This window comes from Ambystoma mexicanum, chromosome 4p (assembly GCF_040938575.1).
Source record: "Ambystoma mexicanum isolate Mex_15411 chromosome 4p, UKY_AmexF1_1, whole genome shotgun sequence".
NCBI classification, from domain to species: Eukaryota; Metazoa; Chordata; class Amphibia; order Caudata; family Ambystomatidae; genus Ambystoma; species Ambystoma mexicanum.
Window position 1 is genome coordinate 475,489,662 of NC_090927.1, and position 17,462 is coordinate 475,507,123.

Sequence of the window (17,462 nt, forward strand, 5' to 3'; positions counted from 1 at the left end):
GTAATGTTTTAACACTTGCTTAAATGATGGTCTCCTGGTATACTTTCCTGACAGGAACCTTTTTACAATGTCTTTTTCCTTTTGAATATTCCAGATGAATTACCTGGTGTACTCCCCTACCTGGAATCAACCCCCTGCCACCTGCTCCCCTTGGGCTTTTAAAATCCCCTGGTACACTCTCCTGCCAGGCATCTTTCCCCCAAAGGCTCACTGCCTGAGGCACTTCTTTCAACCATTGTTTTCTCTTTCAGTTCCTTCTCTGTAAGTATAACAGTTGTACTCTGTTCACTGTGTATACCTTATTGGTTCCAGGTATTACTTGTTTCAATTTCCCCCATCGTGACATTTCCTATATGGAGACTTGTTCATGTTTTGTTTGTTATATTCATTGTTAGTATTCTTTGGCTTGTGGCAATGTGTGTTGCAATCTTCCCCATATTTTAGGAAGATTTGTTCAGATCTTGCCCTTCAACTTCTTCATTAGTGTTCAATTGCTTATGACAACCTTTACTCCAGTTTTCCCCATAGCGACATCTCATATGTGGCGACTTGTATACATTCTGTCTTTCTATATTACTTGGTTGATAATCAAAACAAGTTTCAAATTGTCTGCACGCCTGTTGGTAAGCCCCAGGGTTCCTAATACTTCTGGGCAGACTCCCTGGTGTTTGCTGGCATTCCCGACCCACGGCATAGGTCTGCGGGGAAGTCCTTGCTTCAGGAAAGTGTTTCCTGCTCTGCAGATCTATTTGCAGTTCCCCTGTCGGCTTCTCCTTCACACGCCAGTTGAACTGCTGCTCTTCAAAGTGACTGCATCTCCTACAGGCTCTCTATTGCTGCCGGCTCCCCAGCAGTCATTCTGCTGTACCCGCTGTGCTTCTCAAGGTTTCCCGCCTTTCCGGTAGGAAGCGCCTGCCTCCTTCAACGCGGTTTGATCTCGGGTGTCTGCTTTCGGTCCTGCTTCGCCCGTTCTGCATCTCTCATCTCCACCTTCCAATTTGAAAAGGCATGCCATTTTAAAATGTCGGTCACAGCTAATTTCCATCACAACTAGTCTGCGCATTTAGCTTGGTCTTTCTTTTAGTCCACATTAACTCCTTTGTCTTCCTCGTTCCATTACTTGAGGTTTTATGGGAGTCCATAGGATTATTGTGCTTTTTAAAGTTGTATTGCTTTGGATTTTTGTTTAAATCCAAACCATTAGAAACAGGAGGTGTTATACATGTGTTACGTACATATAAGTTGTGAATGGCATCCTGTCTAGGGTGTTTAGCAAGAAGGGTTTTTAGGATTTCACAACTGGAAGGATTTGTATAATGACATCATGCCATCAGGAATTTAAGAATGATGGGGTATCCTTCATATGGAAGGGACGAATACCTGAGGAGGTCACCACATCTCCCCAACAGCCATCTCCCATGTGATCCAGGGTCAGGGTCAGGTAGCGGCTGCCTTCCCCTTGCCACAAGGGAGGAGATCTTAGCCTGGGGATCAGTTATCATTACAACACACATCTGCACAACCTTTTACTCGCTCATTCACACGCACACCAATCATCATACACTCGCTCATTACACACACTCTTACGCTTAAATTAATCTACCTTCTGATGTTTCCTCCCAGCACTCCAGCTCCCGCGTAGCACGAACAGGAACCAGGAACCAGGAAGCCACAAGCGCTTCCTGGTTCGTGTACTTGTGTGCAAGAGCCGGAGTGCTGATGATAGTGCCACGCCCCGTTTGCATGTGGTAGGAGGCACTGGAGCTCCTGATCGCACATACAAACATGCAGTTCCTCAGCCAGCATCCCCCTATCGGTCTTGCAAGGATGGGAAAGCAAAACTCCCCCGACTTTGCATGGCTCATTGGACATGCAAGGCTGAGGAACAGAACTGCCAATGTAAACCGTGTTACTCTTTGATCGTTCAAGTCAGCGGAGCAGTGGTCCCTCGGCTGCAAAGTGTTTTTTGGCTTGCTCCTCCATTGTGGGCGCGGTTGCTCGTGGGTCAGCGCCCCTCATCTATTATGGAGAAGCAGCCACTAGTACATCGTAAATTAATGTATGCACAGGGTGAGTGTGGCTGGAGATGCAATTCTGTTGACTTTGTAGTCATTTACACAAACTGTGCTGTTGGGAATGCAGCGATTCTGAACACATTACATGATCTATAGACATGACCTACAGTAGAAGGCTACCAGGGTAGCTCAGCAGTTTGAGCGATTGTTTTTAAGATGTTATATATTTAAAACTGGCTGTAAATCGTATAACCTTTTGCAATTCCTTATTAAAAAAAAAAAAAAAAGTGCTATGAAACTTGTTTGGCCAAGGGATGGGTTTGGCTGATTGCTTGTTTATATTCAGGGCGAGAGTGGGAGAATGTCTGCACCCATAGCGAAAATCAAAAGTTGGCACCCATGAACCTACAGTTAAATGTCTTAGGGCCTCATTACACGGATGGCGGTAGGGATTTACCGGTACCGGTAAATCCCTACCGCCTTACTACGAGGTCCCTTTGCGGGTTGGGGTATTTAACGCCTGCTTTTTGCAGGCGTTAAAATCCAACCCGCTAAGGGACCTCGGAGCTAATTACGGCACCGCAAAATTGCGGTGCCGTAATTAGCGCCTTCCCCATTCCCATAGAGCCCTAAGGGGCAGAAATGGGAATGGGGAAGGGCAATGGCGGAAAGGGGATTTACCGCCCCTCCAACCTTGGAATGGGGCGGTAAATCCCCTTTCCGCCAAGGCGGTGCCGGTATTTTACCGGCATGAGCCATGGCGCTAATAGCGCCATGGCTCACCGCCTACCGGGTAATGAGGCCCACCATGTCGAATCCCAGCGCAATAGAAGCACTTATTTGTGATAAACAGTTTGGAAAGCATATAACCGCTTTAGAAATATATCGTGTGATAAAACACAAAGGAAGGGGCAGAAAAATTACAGGTTATTTGTGTGGCAGTGAAGAAACAGGTTTCATTTTGGACATGTGTTTCCACCCCACCCCCTAGACAAGTGTAAGCTGCACATTTGTAAAACAATAGTGTGCCCAGCATGTAGGTCACCTGCTTTTAACAGTGATGGCCCCCGCCATAGTGATATTCATGGCCCACTGATTACCGTGATGTCTCTTTCATGCCAGCAGAAAGAACACAGAAACACGCGCGAATGACAGCTGGGCAAAGGAGCATCTTTAAGACGTCTGGAAAGAGTTATTTTCTGGTGGTGGGGGCGCTAATGAGGCGGGAGGGGGGCACTGGCCCCCTTTTAGGGACGCCTCTAAGGACGCCTATGGGAGCGGGGCAGAGGGAACGCTGTTCCACTACTTTTTTGTACACTTCGACCACTGAGGGAGACACAGGTGGCAGACCCATGTGTGTGTGGCTCGCTTCCTGCGAGACTGGCTTAATTTCGATGTCAGTGTGTGGGAACCTCAGAGTGCTTTGTTTGTCGTTAGCGCTTACGACCTTACGTACATGAAACTCGGTTTTGGGTTGAGGACAGTTTCTGTGCTGTTGGTCATGCAGGTAGAGCAGATCATAGAATCTATAAGGATTGACATGTTTAATTTGTTGAAACTGGGAAGGTGTGTTTTGAATTTAATGGTGTGAATGAGTTGGGAACGGGCGCAGAATTTCATAGATGAGGAGAGCATAAGGATGTGCCTTGTCTGTCTGTCACTACCCACAATCCGACCCTGTACCTCTGAATAAAGAAAAATAATTTTCCACTGTACATTCATGAACTATCCATGGAAAACGTTTTTTGTTTTGGCTATTAGGTGGCATGGTGCGTGCTGCCTATAAGTCGAAACCCTTGGCATGGCCAGTGAAGATGGGAGAAACCTTGGGGATATGAGGAGGGACACACAACCTGTGGATGTTTGTTCGGGTTTTACCCACCCATTGACTGTCCATGACCATGCCAGTCCCTATGACCATTTCCACCGACTTCTCCCTTTCCCCTGCCCTGCAGAAAACCCCCATGGGATCTCTTTGAGCTAGCTTTTTGTTTTTAAGGCGAATGCCAATATTATTTCTGAACTGTTATTTTAAGACATTAGTATTCAATGAAAACTGAATGCCAAAGAAATGTGCAGTCTCAACTTAAGTTTTATTGAATTCTTCGTCAATGTATAGATCCGGCCTCTCAAATGCCAAAGATTTTTTCACTTAAGCACCATAAAATCTACAGCAAACCTAGGCTTATTTTTATTACCCAGTACCCCAGACTTTACAGTCTGCACCCTGTCTCTTGAGACGTTATAATTTTCCAAAACTAAATGGACGGGTGTCTGAATGTCTACTCATTTAGACTGACGGTCGTAAACCTCTAATTAGACGGCAGTATGTCATCAATTGTTTGCTCAATGGTGCCATGGCAAAAGATCAAATATTAGATACATTTAGTTTGAGATGATATATGGGACCAGGTTTCTAATGAACCCTCATGACCCTGGGTGTCAGAAGACCAGTTGGACATCCCTGTCCTAGTTTTGTCATAGAATGAACATGCTGTCTTTATCTCTTCCTCCCTGCCCCTGCTCTTTTTCCTTCTTGCTCGCTCTCTATCACTACATGAGCAGTAACTACCATGTAGTTTAAAATAACCTTCGTCCGCTCCATGTGCTAAGTGTCAAGCACGCTTTATTGTCCTTGGTCTGCCATATGTGGGGGTTCAGGAACAGCAGGAAGGGTAGGTAGACGGAGAGTATGGGTATATATGATGGGACACCGGAATCCCCCACACCCAACCAGCCTCTCTCGCCACTTCTAATGGTGCTCTTCAGAACCCTGAGCCCCCACGTTCCATGTAGAACTAACAGCTGTGAGATCAGTTCCCATAAACACACCACACATTGCTACACTGTCCTGGTTAAGCTGGACAACCTTACTAAGAGGCAAATTTGGCCTTGTTGAACAATATACACAAAACATTAATACACAAATATACTCGCGGATTTCTTTATTTCTGTTCAAGTGTCAAAAGTTATAGGCTGTTAAAAATCAAGCCATCCCCAATCAAGTTCTCATAGAGACATGTTGCTGACATGTAATGTAAAAACGTTCATTTCCCAGGCACACTGGGCAGGGCTACATGCTTCGCCCAGCAGCTAGTGGAGGGAGGGTCACTGTGCCCAGGATAGGCAGTGCAAGAAACTGCTGAAGGCTACTCTACTACACAGATAATGCAGGAAGGGTCAGTGTGCCAGGGGTATATAGCATGCTCCAGGCACAGTGTACACTGGGCATGGCCACCGGGAATGCCCAGCAGGCAATACACAAAGGCTCACTTGGGCAGTGCACTGAAGGTTACCGGTCATAATGCAGGCCATACCACAGGCTCAGTGACTTTGAGATATGGATATATATATTAATGGTGTATCATTAGAAAATGAGCCCAAAATAGCTATCACTTTGGTATGCGTGGTTTATTGGGATGGATATGAATGCATACAGGTTGGTCTGGCTGAAGAATATAGGGATCTGAAAGAAACAAAGGAGTAAGTCTGGCTCAGGCTTCATGCCTCCCCCCCACCCCCCCCTGCACCTCAAGTGTATGCATCTGGTTTGGGGTTTTAAAGGATTCCTGAACCGTTCCATGTTCTTCCTTTCTTTGTAGGCTTACAGGGTTCCCGAGCCCCTCTCTGGTCTTTCGTCTCAAGTTCACAGAAAAAAACCCTGTAGCTTTCTCGATTTTCCTCTCTCTCGTGCTCTTTCTCGCTCTCTTGTTTGCGCGCTCTTTTGTTCTTTCGTGCTCTTTTGCGCTCTCTTTTGTGCTCTCTCTTTTGCGCTCTCTTGCACTTTCACCTCGTGTTACTGGTGCTTTACCTACCTTTTTCTTTTCCTCTTCCTCCTCTCAAGTCCTTTGACCCGCTAGCTGCCTCCAAACTCCTTGCAACGGCTCCATCTCCAAACCTGCATGCTGCTAGACTGAGAACATGGACTCCAATACCCTGGTGCCCCTCACCTTGGGCTGGTTGAGTTTCCACTTCTCTCAGACGTTCGCGAAGAACTTTGTCACAATGGAACCAGTGAATGTTCCCTGGAGTCTGAGGCATTCATGGTTCAGGCCTGCTGGTTGCTGCAAACTGTATATTGTTTCTTTTGTTTCTAATTGTGACAAGTCGCAAATTGCTAAAGGGACAGGGTGAGCATGTGTTCCCTGTTTTTCCTCTTTGTTTTAAATCAATCCCATGATCCTAAAGGGACCGCGTTTCCAATGGTTACCCATTTTCCCCTTATTTCTAAGTCCGGAGTTTTAAGAGAGGCACTGTCACGCAGTTATTTTCTTTCTCATTGTCTGACAGTTTTAAAGGGACTGGGTCTGGTAGTTTTCTACAGGGATTCTAGTTCCCCCCCCAAGCGACTGGGAACATGTGAGTGCCGACCATGGATCCCCAATATATACCTCTAAGCCCATCATCCACTGGATAGGTGAGGTACCCGACTTTGAGAGTCACGATGCTAGAAGTCCCCAGAGTCAGAAAGAGGAATTAGTCACATTGTGTACTCACAGTTTACACATTCGTTTTTAGATTGTGACTCGAGATCCACGTGCAACAAGGTTTATCTGACGTACAGCGGTGCAGTGCCACAGCTTATTACTGGAGGAACGGTCTGATTTAAGAGGGTACACTAAGGTCCTTTTAAAGCATGGCACATTTTTTTTCAATGCATTCTTTTTTATTATGAAACAAGAAACATAGGAACATGAGGGGGATTCAACAAAAAGCATTAGATGGATAATCACAGTGCCATTATAGTGCATTGAAGCGACATTGCAGTGTGTACACTAGCAGTGAGGTTAGGTACACCAAGTGGAATCCTGAGGCACCCCAAGTCATCTTCCAGTCCGACCTACCGATTTTACTGGCACTCTAGACTCGTCCCCTCTCGTCTAGTTCTTGGTGCTTTGTGAACCGTCTGAGGCTCGGTGGCTTGCATACGGGGATCAAGTGCTGTGGAATTTGCCCAGGCGCCCCACGCGTACTGCTGTAATGTATTCCCCCACTACTGTGTGCCAGCATTTTACCCACCACATAGTGATCGCGGGGCCCCTCGGGATTTTTCCACAGCCGTGCTATGGTAATCTTTGCTGCTTTGAAGCAGTGCACTTCACTTGGAATACGACTTTTAGAAGGAATAGTTACGGTCTGTTAATGACAATTGTAATGTCCTCTCTGTTGTGTGATGTTATGAGCAGGGCATTGGAGTTGCATTGTCCCCAACTGGCACGTTTCTGTATTTTTGTAATGTGAATATATATTGGAACCATGTCAAGTCTCGAGAGGATAGCTCAGTGGCAACGTGCTTGTCTTGGAAGCAAGACGACATGGAGTAACACGGGTCCGATCCCCGGGTCCGCGCTTAGAAACCTCTGGGTATTAAGCGCGTTATAAATAACCTATCATATCATTTCCACGCTTGCCATTTTTGCTGAAGCCAGTTTCTCGAGTCCCGCTTTGACTCTGCAGGGATCACTTTTCCTGATCCCGCTCCCCTGTCCCTCGTCATGTCCGGGGGACACTCCCACCACCCCTCCATCAGCTGCTCCTCACTTTCCCACCCCACCTTTCTCATATTCAGGGGATACCCTTGCAACCCTAGGGAGCGCTCCTTGCCTTCCCACAAGACTACCCACTATCTCCTGTTGCCTATCCCGCATAATAATCAAACTTTTTCCCCCATCCCTGGCAACTCTCAACTCCAGCTCTAGCGCCCCCTCAGACCCCCCATGGAAGGTGGGCTGACGGAATGTTTTTTTTTCAATGAAAGTAGGGGGTCTGCTTATTCAATAGGAGGTATCGCACTTCTGAATGGTAGTTAAATCTGTCTTTTTCTCATGAACGATTGTGCTGCCATCTACTGTATATAACATCAGTATATACATTAAGGTTTCTACTTTGCATATTGAGGCAAATGTTCCTTCTACATAATTTTCCACAACATGAGTAGAACCAGTGATTTCGATTTAGTGGTCGGTGTTGCATGTGGACTGTCACTAGTCGACACCAAGGAATTTGTGGAGTGTTAAGAACTGCGAATGCCTCCTAGTTGGACATTTTCCAATGTGATGTCTGCACACAGGTTCTATGCAGTCTTCTGCTTCACTCTTTCTTAAGCTGCACAGTTGTTCCTTTGTTTTTGTCTTACGTTGTTTTTTAATTAATTCACTGTATTTGTCTCTATGCTTGGTCTTCTGTCAGGATTGTGGCACTTCTTGACAGGAGATCCACGTTCACTGCTGGGTGACTTGATAACTTACTACTCATGTTTTAAAACACTTCTTTTTGTATTTATTTTGATTCTGCAGGGAGGATGGACAGCTCTTATGTGGGCATCATATAAAGGACATACCGATATAGTGCAGATGCTTCTTGACAAAGGAGCAAACCCACACATCACCGGGCTGGTAAGCTGTTAAACCATTGTTTAAAACCGCTGAATGATTATTTACCATTAATCCTCACATGTCAAATAAAGTACCCAAGTGGAGAAATTAGCACATTTTGGCGAGTGCTGCCAGAATAGAAATTGGGAAATGTACAAAATAAGTAGGTTTCACATGGATAACATGCAATGCAATTCTTTGCGTTTGGCATACTTCACATCACTTTATCTTTTTAACTACTGCATTAATTGCCTAAACGTATAGAACACATTTTGTGACAAATTATGTCTATTAAAGATATTGGCAGAAAAAATACATTCTGGAATTGAAACCATACAGGCTACCGTCCCCTTTACTCCATCCTGCATGGGCGTCCGTCGCTAGGGACAGGACGGAACCTTTTTTACCAGAAAAATTATACTTTCCCTTTAAATTTATACGCATCCTCTTTTCTGCGTGGACTGGAGCGTACCGGTTTCACCAGCGCTCGTGGTTGCACTCTTCTGGACCTGTAATTACCACATAGTTTTGTTTTGAATCTAATAATGTTATTAAATCTTTTCCAGATACTTTGAATACTTCCAGGGATACACCGTCTACCGGTGCCCCAGCCTGTCCCCGGCGTATAAAGTCCAGTAGGCGTCCGTTGTGCGACGGTTCGTTTCCCACGTGGGACCCGCATGCCCTCTGGTGCCTGGGAGAAGACCACGGATGGGAAGGCAGCTCGGCATGAAACGCGCTCACTCCCCGGTCCCTCAAGAACCAGTTGGCATGGTGGAGGGAGCTGGTCTCCAGGTCGCTGCCGGAGCACATTAAGGAGTATGTGCAGAGGAAGACCCAGAAAGCAAGTCTATTTTTCAGCAAAGCACCTTGTAGTGGTGACTCCTTCCCAGGGAAGCTTACCGATGGGGGCGGCCATTCGGGCCCTGTCACCGGCAAGAAAGGTACTGAGGCTGCAGCAGCTACTAGCCTATCTGCCAAGGGGTCCAAGGATCCTCCGGGTCTTGCTGTCAAGGAGCCAGGGGGCTTGCACAAAGCGACACGTCCTGAGGGGCTTTGCCCTATTACCAGACATACGCCTGCGGTGGGCACCTAAACGCAACGCAGACAGCACTACCGGCATCATGGCCGAGGGCCAACAGCCTACCAGGCGTATGTTCGAGAGGCAGAGCCTATGCGTTCGAGCAAACCGGCTGAACCCAGGCCCAGGTCATCCACGGATCCACGTGCAGAAGGTGCTGACAAAATGGCGACGCACACATACAAGATGGTGGCCAGACCCGAAATCTGCCAATCCGGGGAACCCCAAAGGTGGGAAACCTTGGCGACCAGGCCAGAGGCCCGCCCATCCGGCAAACCTTCAAGGCCGGAAACCACTGTAAGGTCAAAATGGGTGCCTATGCCTCAGGTCACTTGGTGCACAACTTACCCGACCATCACGGGACTAGCACTCTACACGGAAGCGTTTTTCTCGTATAGCATAGGCAGGCAGCAGGGGTTAATGTCTCCACAGCAGGCTCCGGCGCAGGAGCGCACCCAGCCTACGAGGAGCATTTCTTTGTTAAATTCTTAACCCTCATGCGGTCCCCACAGATGGCGAAACATTCTTCAGGGCATCATAAAGGACATGATAACCCCTATGCTTCCTCAGCAGCCGGCGCCGGTGCAACCCATGCTGCTGCCGCAACCCACGACACTGGTGGCACTGGTCGCAACAGCCCCGCCTCCACCTACAGCACCCTTACAGCCACTGGCACACAATTGTATGCCGGTTGACCCAGCAGCCTCTATCGACACAGGGGATCAGTAGGACACTGACGACGAGAAGCAGGACACCCCTTCGTCGGCAAGGTTATTCCACGACAGAATCGCTAGCCTGGTGGACAACCTAGGCACCCCCCAGCCGCAAAAGGAACAGCCAGAGACTGGGGACTTTTTGGCAGTTCTCAGCATCAGGGCAGAGTCCAGATCTGGGATTCCACTGCAGAAGGATGTGGTGGCCCTGGCTAAGAAGGGATGGTTGAAACCTCACTCCACACAGCTGATAAAAAAATCAATGCAAAGTTTAGACAAGTGGAGGGCGACTCACTGCTCTTCACCCTCAGCCACTCATATCTGTCATCCCGGCAGCGTCCATATACGCCAAACCGCAGACGTCCTCAGCAACCATGTCCACTTCAGCGCGCTTAGGCAAGGAGGAGAAGGTCCTAGAGGCCTACGGCAAGAAAGTGTATTCCAACGCGGGTCTCCATCTCAGACAGTCAAACGCCAACGCCATATTGGCTGCGGCAAGCCAAAGGCTGTTGAGGTGAATTGTTGACTTCCTCCCGAACCTCCCTAGCTACAAGCAGGCATCCTTCTAGGCCGGTCTGGCAGGAGCCAAGTTGGTGGCGCAAGACCCCATGGGGGCTACCGTCACACACACTGAAACGGCAAGTAGAGCAGTCTGTATAGCCACAGATATTAGAATAATGGCCTGGCTGAGAGCAACCAGGTTCAATCCTGACATCCAACAGACAATCTAAGTTCTCCCTTTCGAGGGAGGCGACTTGTTCCACTCCACCACAGATGAGGAGCTGGATAAAGGGAAAAGCAGCTGCCAGACAGCCAAATCACTGGCTATTCTTACCAAACTGGCAGTCCAAAATTCTGGACAGGGCCAGTCTCATTCGGACAAAGGCCAGCCCTTTGATGGGCCAGGCAGCTGGACCGGTCTCCCAGGCAGTACAGGCGTAAACACCAAAAGTAATCTCATAAGGGATTCTTTCAGTCCCCCTCCTGGGTGCCAGCCTCGGAACCAAAAAAGCTATGACTCGATGTTTCAGATCCTAAGCACCTCAGTTGGGGGCAGGTTGGCTCTCCACAGTCAGGCTCGGTGTCATGATGCCTACCCCCGGGCATCCGGATCGAGTCCATCAGCCCCGGGAGCAGGCATCCAGATATTTATCAGAACCCAACAGCCCCGGCTCATAGACATTACTTACCTCATGCAGACCATGCTGCAACTTAATCCAAGCCAACGTGAGGCTTGGATGGGACTATTTTGTTACAGGGACTATTTTTTTACTCGGGTGTGGTTCTGGGGAACTTCTTACCTGGAACTACTTTGGAGGCTATTTAAACCACGCCTGATCAGCAGCACACGCTTCGCGTTATTCTGCAGCGTAACGCTCACCGTGCCTGCAAGCCTGCATCCAGTCTTCTGCCACGCCCGCCTCGAATCCGGAGCTCCTAGGAAAAGGGGAAAAGAAGGAGAAAAGGTTAGATAACGAACATCATTTTATTTCCTTACCTGATTCCGGACCCAGCACGTCTCCGAGCCTGGAAAGGACATTATTCCAACACGCGTCGCATCGCCAGCTGCAGCGCCGCGTTATACTCACCAGTCCACAGTATCTTTAAGCTCGGGGCGCTCTCCATCTTTTTCATCGTCGAACTCCAGCATCTGGGGAAAACCAAAGAAACAACAAGGTGAGCCTGGAAGCCGACAAATATGATCACTTACCATAGACTTACCTGATTTATCACCGGAGGTATTACCCTTTAACATGCCACATCTTCATATGCTGCACCTATAAAGGGAGAGAAAACAACAAATTAAACTCTGGCAACTTTACCGGACAGTGTTGGGAAATACAGACTCTTACCCAAACGCCATCAGCTACCTCCAGGCAATATTCTTTTGGACCCAGTGCAATTCTAAAAAGGGAATGGAACAAGAGTGAACATCGGACATATTGAACTCTTTTAAACTTTATAAGCCCCGGAGTCAATAGCCGGAACTCCTCCAGTACCTTCAAGCCAGTGAAGTAACTGGTATCTACGCGCCCCTGCATGCCAGGGAGGATGGAGAGCTCATCATTTAAATACATAAGGTGAGCTTACTAAAAGGAAATATCAGAGGTGATTAGTGGGGAGATCGGGAGCAGCGGGGGGTCCTTGCTAAAATCCACAGGTGGCTAAATCCCTTTCTCCACTTGCAGGAGAATACTTCTTCGGGTCAAGTAGACGAAACTAGGCGGGCCAGTCCAAACAGTCATCTCTGCACTACGCATCACGTTGGTGGAGACCGCAGCTGTCCGGGTCCGACCGACGCCCCTGTGGGAACCAGGTGAGCGTAACCGAACGCGAAGCCTATCCACAAATCCCCACCCGGGCGTAATGGAAACCTCAGAAACCGACCAACTAGCCCTATTGCTAGGGGAACTTGGGGCAGAAGTGCATTCTGCGCGCCAAGAAATGAATGCCCTCAGTAGAGAACTGATAGTCTCAAAGGAGCGCACTGATGATTTGGCTAGACAACTGCTGAAAAACCAAGCAGGGCAAACACCACTACCTGGACTCGGGGGGGGGGGGGGGCATAAGGGGGGTGAATCCAACCCCTGTTTCATCGAGCAATCCTGTGCAAGTGGTTCTACCAGGGAGCATTCCTTTAGCTCCACCCGAACGCTTTGCTGGGGACCCGAAAAGGTTTGCCGTGTTCATGATGAACCAATGCCGCTTGCACTTTTTATGCAGACCTTAGTGGCAGCGCAGCGGATTGGTCAATTCCACTAGTCAACCAGGATGACCCTCTTCTTCGGGATTTTCAGGGTTTTCAATTAAGCATGGAAAGACTATTCGCCAGACATTCACAGGGACAGGCCCTGGATAATGAACTTTTAGCCCTACGACAGGTTAACCTGGTTCTGCTAACCTATATCGCAGCCTTCAATAGGTTGGTGGTGGCAACCGGATGGCCTGAGGCAAAACGAATTACATTATTTCATCGTGGGCTTCGGGGTGAACTCAAAGATGGTTCTGGCCCAAGTTGTGAATCCACCTCAGGATTGCGCAGAATATATAGACTTAGTGGTCCAATTAGACCACCGCCTTCAGACTAGAAAAGCTGATCGAGCTAAATTCGAGAATCGGGTATTGGTTAAACCCAACGTTACCCCAAAAGGAACAGATGCATCAGAACCTATGCAGATCGGGAGGGGTTAAGGCACCCTTAACTCAAAAGGAAATAGAAAGGAGACAGCAGATGCAACTGTGTCTATACTATGGGGCCTCAGGACATTTTCTACGGGATTTCCCTATGAAACCATCTAAGAAAATAGTCGGAGTTGCTGACAAAAACCATACAGAGCCAGATTCGGGAAACGACCACGCCCGACAAGCGTAGAGGTCAGCTTGCCAAGCTTAAAGAAGGACACTCAGACCTCGCACCTAATCATACCAATGATCCTTATTAACCCAAGGCAGCCATCACGTATGCACGCAGTAAGGGCATACATTGATAGTGGGGCTGTAGGAAACTATATGGACCACGAATTGGCTTCTAGGATGAATCTACCTCTTTGCAAAAAGACCACTTCGGATGTCATCACCACAGTCGACGGAACTGAGATTGCCTCTGGACCTGTAACTCATTCCACTACAGAGATGACACTGTTGGGTCAAGATGGGCATCGAGAGACTATTGTGTTTGATTTAATCAAAGCCCTGCAGTTCCAAATAATACTGGGGATACCTTGGTTGGAAACACATAATCCTAGTATTGATTGGCGAGAGAAGAGAATAACCTTCCCGGATTGTGCACACACCTGTTACCCGAAAAAGACCTTAAACAAAGGCCTGGCCACAGTTACTAGCCCAGCAGTGCAGTTACCTCAGGAACATCAAGAATTCCGAGACGTTTTCCAAAAAGAACAGGCAAACACCTTACCACCTCACAGATCATACCATTGTCAAATCCATCTCATACCCGGTGCACAACCTCCATGCAGTAGAATCTACTCCCTTACGGAAGCCGAAAACCTTCACCTACCACAATACTTGGACTAATACCTTGCTAATGGCTTCATTCGTCCATCCAAGTCCCCTGCATCCTCAGCTTTATTCTTCGTGCCTAAAAAGGAAGGTGACCTTAGAACGTGCATAGACTACCGCGCATTAAATCAGATTACGGTGAAGAACCGATACCCATTGCCTCTGATCCCCAAATTACTAGACCAAGTAAAGGATGCTAGCATCTACACTAAATTGGATCTTCGAGGGGCATATCATCTGGTACGTGTAAAAAAAGGCGATGAATGGAAGACTGCCTTTCTCACCAAGTACGGATTATTCGAATATCAGTTGATGCCCTTCGGGTTGTGTAATGCACCAGCAGCCTTCCGGTATTTTATGAACGATATCCTTCGTGAACTCATTGATGTCTGTGTTGTCGTATACATAGACGATATTCTGGTGTACTCCTCTTCAGAATCAGACCATGTTAAGCACGTTCGTGCAGTCCTCGAGAAACTACGCCAGCATAAGTTATATGCAAAATTGGAAAAATGTGTTGTTCATGCTACAGAAGTTGAATTCCTTGGATTCATCCTGACTCCAAAAGGAGTTCGAATGGACTCTCGAAAGGTGGACGAGATTCTCAAGTGGCCATCACCCAGTTCAGTTAAAGGGGTACAAAGCATGCTTGGATTTGCTAATTTCTACCGCAGATTTATTCCGGACTTCTCACATGTTGTACACCCCATCACAACACTTTTACGAAAAAACAAACGCTTCTTGTGGACCGAAGAGGCTGAAAAAGCCTTCCAAGAGCTAAAATTGAAATTCACATCAGCACCTGTCTTAAGGCATCCACGCCCTGAGCTTCCATACATAGTTGAAACCGATGCATCCAGTTTAGCCATGGGGGCTGTCCTATTCCAGAAGGATCCCGAAACCGGTCAACTTCATCCAGTAGCATTTTGGTCCAGAAAGTTCTCGGCACCCGAGTTAAAGTATGCGGTTACCGATAAAGAGCTGTTAGCCATCAAATCCGCCTTCAAGGCTTGGCGGCATTATCTCCTCGGTGCCAGGCATACCATCACTGTAATCACTGATCACAGGAATTTGCAATATTTGAAGACAGCCAAGGCCCAATCATCATGTCAACTTAGGTGGGCACTATTCTTTGCAGAATTCGATTTCGTGATCACTTATCGACCAGGTTGTAAAAATGGCAAGGCAGATGCCTTATCCCGAATAGGAATGGGAGAAGCATACTCTAATCCAGAACCGGTACCTATAATTTCAGAAGAAAGAATTCTTGGCATAACTGCTCTACAGACTCTGGAAGATATTAATTTGAAAATCCAACAAGTTTTCAATTCAGCAGCCCTGCAGGACTGGGTTAAAAAGGGCCCAGATTATTCAGTCATCAATGACCTACCTTACTATCAAGGGCGTCTATTCGTACCACACAAGGAACTACAGGAACTAGTCATCTCCAATTACCATGATGCCTTGATAGAAGGGCACCCAGATATCGCAAAAACTGAAGCCAAAGTTAAAAGACAATTCTGGTGGCCCACCTGGCAAAAAGATGTAAAGTCATTTGTACTGTCTGTGGCATCTGCGCCCAAAATAAAAGTCAGAAGAAAAAACCAGCTGGTCTTTAACAACCTTTAGATAATCAACCCACACCATGGCACACCTTGTCTTTGGACTTTATTACAGATCTACCTCCATGTAATGGATTCAACACCATTCTAGTTATTGTAGATCTTTTTTCCAAGATAGCCCACCTTATTCCTTTAAAAGGATTACCTTCCGCTTCAATTTTGGCCAAGGAATTTCTTGAAAACATTGTTCGAATACATTGATTTCCTTCCGTATTGATCTCTGACTGAGGTAGTCAGTTCATTTCGCAATTTTGGAAAAATTGTTGTCAATTGGCGCAAATCGACGTAAGGTTATCAACAAGTCACCATCCCCAAACCGATGGTCAGACGGAGAGGACCAACCAGACTCTTGAACAATACCTACCTTGTATGCTTCACCAAACCGAAAGTAATTGGAAGGATATTTTATGGATTTCTGAATATGCATACAATAACTCAGTACATTCAGGAACCGGACAAAGCCCCTTTTATACCATATATGGACATCATCCTCGAACCTCAGAACTCGATTCGCCCCAGCACTTAGAAATGCCGGCAGTTACTCATCTGCAGTCAACTATTACACAAGCCTTTAAGGAGGCAACAGAACATTTGAAAGAAGCAAAACAGAAATACAAGAAGTACGCTGATCAACACAGAAGTGAGACTCCACCATACCAGATTGGGGATCAAGTCTGGCTGGCTACAAAACACATACCTCTGAAAGGAACCCGGACCTAGATATTTGGGACCTTAGACCATTAAGGCCATTATCAACCCGGTGGCCATCAAATTAGAATTACCCTCTAATATGCGGATTCATCCTGTCTTTCATGTTTCACTTCTAAAATCAGTTCAACTCGGAACCATATTAACCCGACCACCTGACCCCATCCTAATAGATGGAGAACCTGAATTTGAGGTAAAAAACATCCTGGACTCTAAAATGGTTAAATCTAGAATTTTTTATTTAATCGACTGGAAGGGTTACGGATCTCAAGAAAGGTCATGGGAACCTAGCGACCACGTTCATGCTCCTCGGTTGGTGAAAAAATTCCATCAGAACTTCCCACACAAACCAGGGCCAAGGGGAAGAACAGCTTTAGGAGGGGCCTTCGGGGGGAGTGCTGTCATGATGCCTACACCCGGGCATCCGGATCGAGTCCATCAGCCCCGGGAGCAGGCATCCAGATATTTATCAAAACCCCAACAGCCCCGGCTGGGGGCTGTTTGGGTCCAGTCCTGGCGCCTTAGACGCCAGGCTCATAATAGGAAACAGTCCTGGCGCCAGGCTCATAGACATTACTTACCTCATGCAGACCATGCTGCAACTGAATCCAAGCTAACGCGAGGCTTGGATGGGACTATTTTGTTACAGGGACTATGTTTTTACTCGGGTGTGGTTCTGGGGAACTTCTTACCTGGAACTACTTTGGAGGCTATTTAAACCACGCCCGATCAGCAGCACACACTTCGCGTTATTCTGCATTCTGCAGCGTAACGCTCACCGTGCCTGCAAGCCTGCATCCAGTCTTCTGCCACGCCCGCTTCGAATCCGGAGCTCCTAGGAAAAGGGGAAAAGGAGAAACGGTTAGATAACGAACATCATTTTATTTCCTTACCCGATTCCGGACCCAGCACGTCTCCGAGCCTGGAAA

At 47.3% G+C, this 17,462-nt stretch overlaps 1 protein-coding gene across 4 annotated transcripts in view; it reads left to right on the forward strand.

The window, feature by feature from the left end:
- The window catches only part of KIDINS220 (kinase D interacting substrate 220), a 1,499,978-nt gene that overhangs the window by 296,316 nt on the left and 1,186,200 nt on the right, over positions 1-17,462 (forward strand). For all 4 annotated transcript variants that reach the window (XM_069606010.1, XM_069606012.1, XM_069606011.1 and 1 more), the window contains exon 6: positions 8,312-8,410. In XM_069606010.1, coding sequence (XP_069462111.1) covers positions 8,312-8,410 — 99 coding nt within the window. The remainder of the gene's footprint in view (positions 1-8,311; positions 8,411-17,462) is intronic.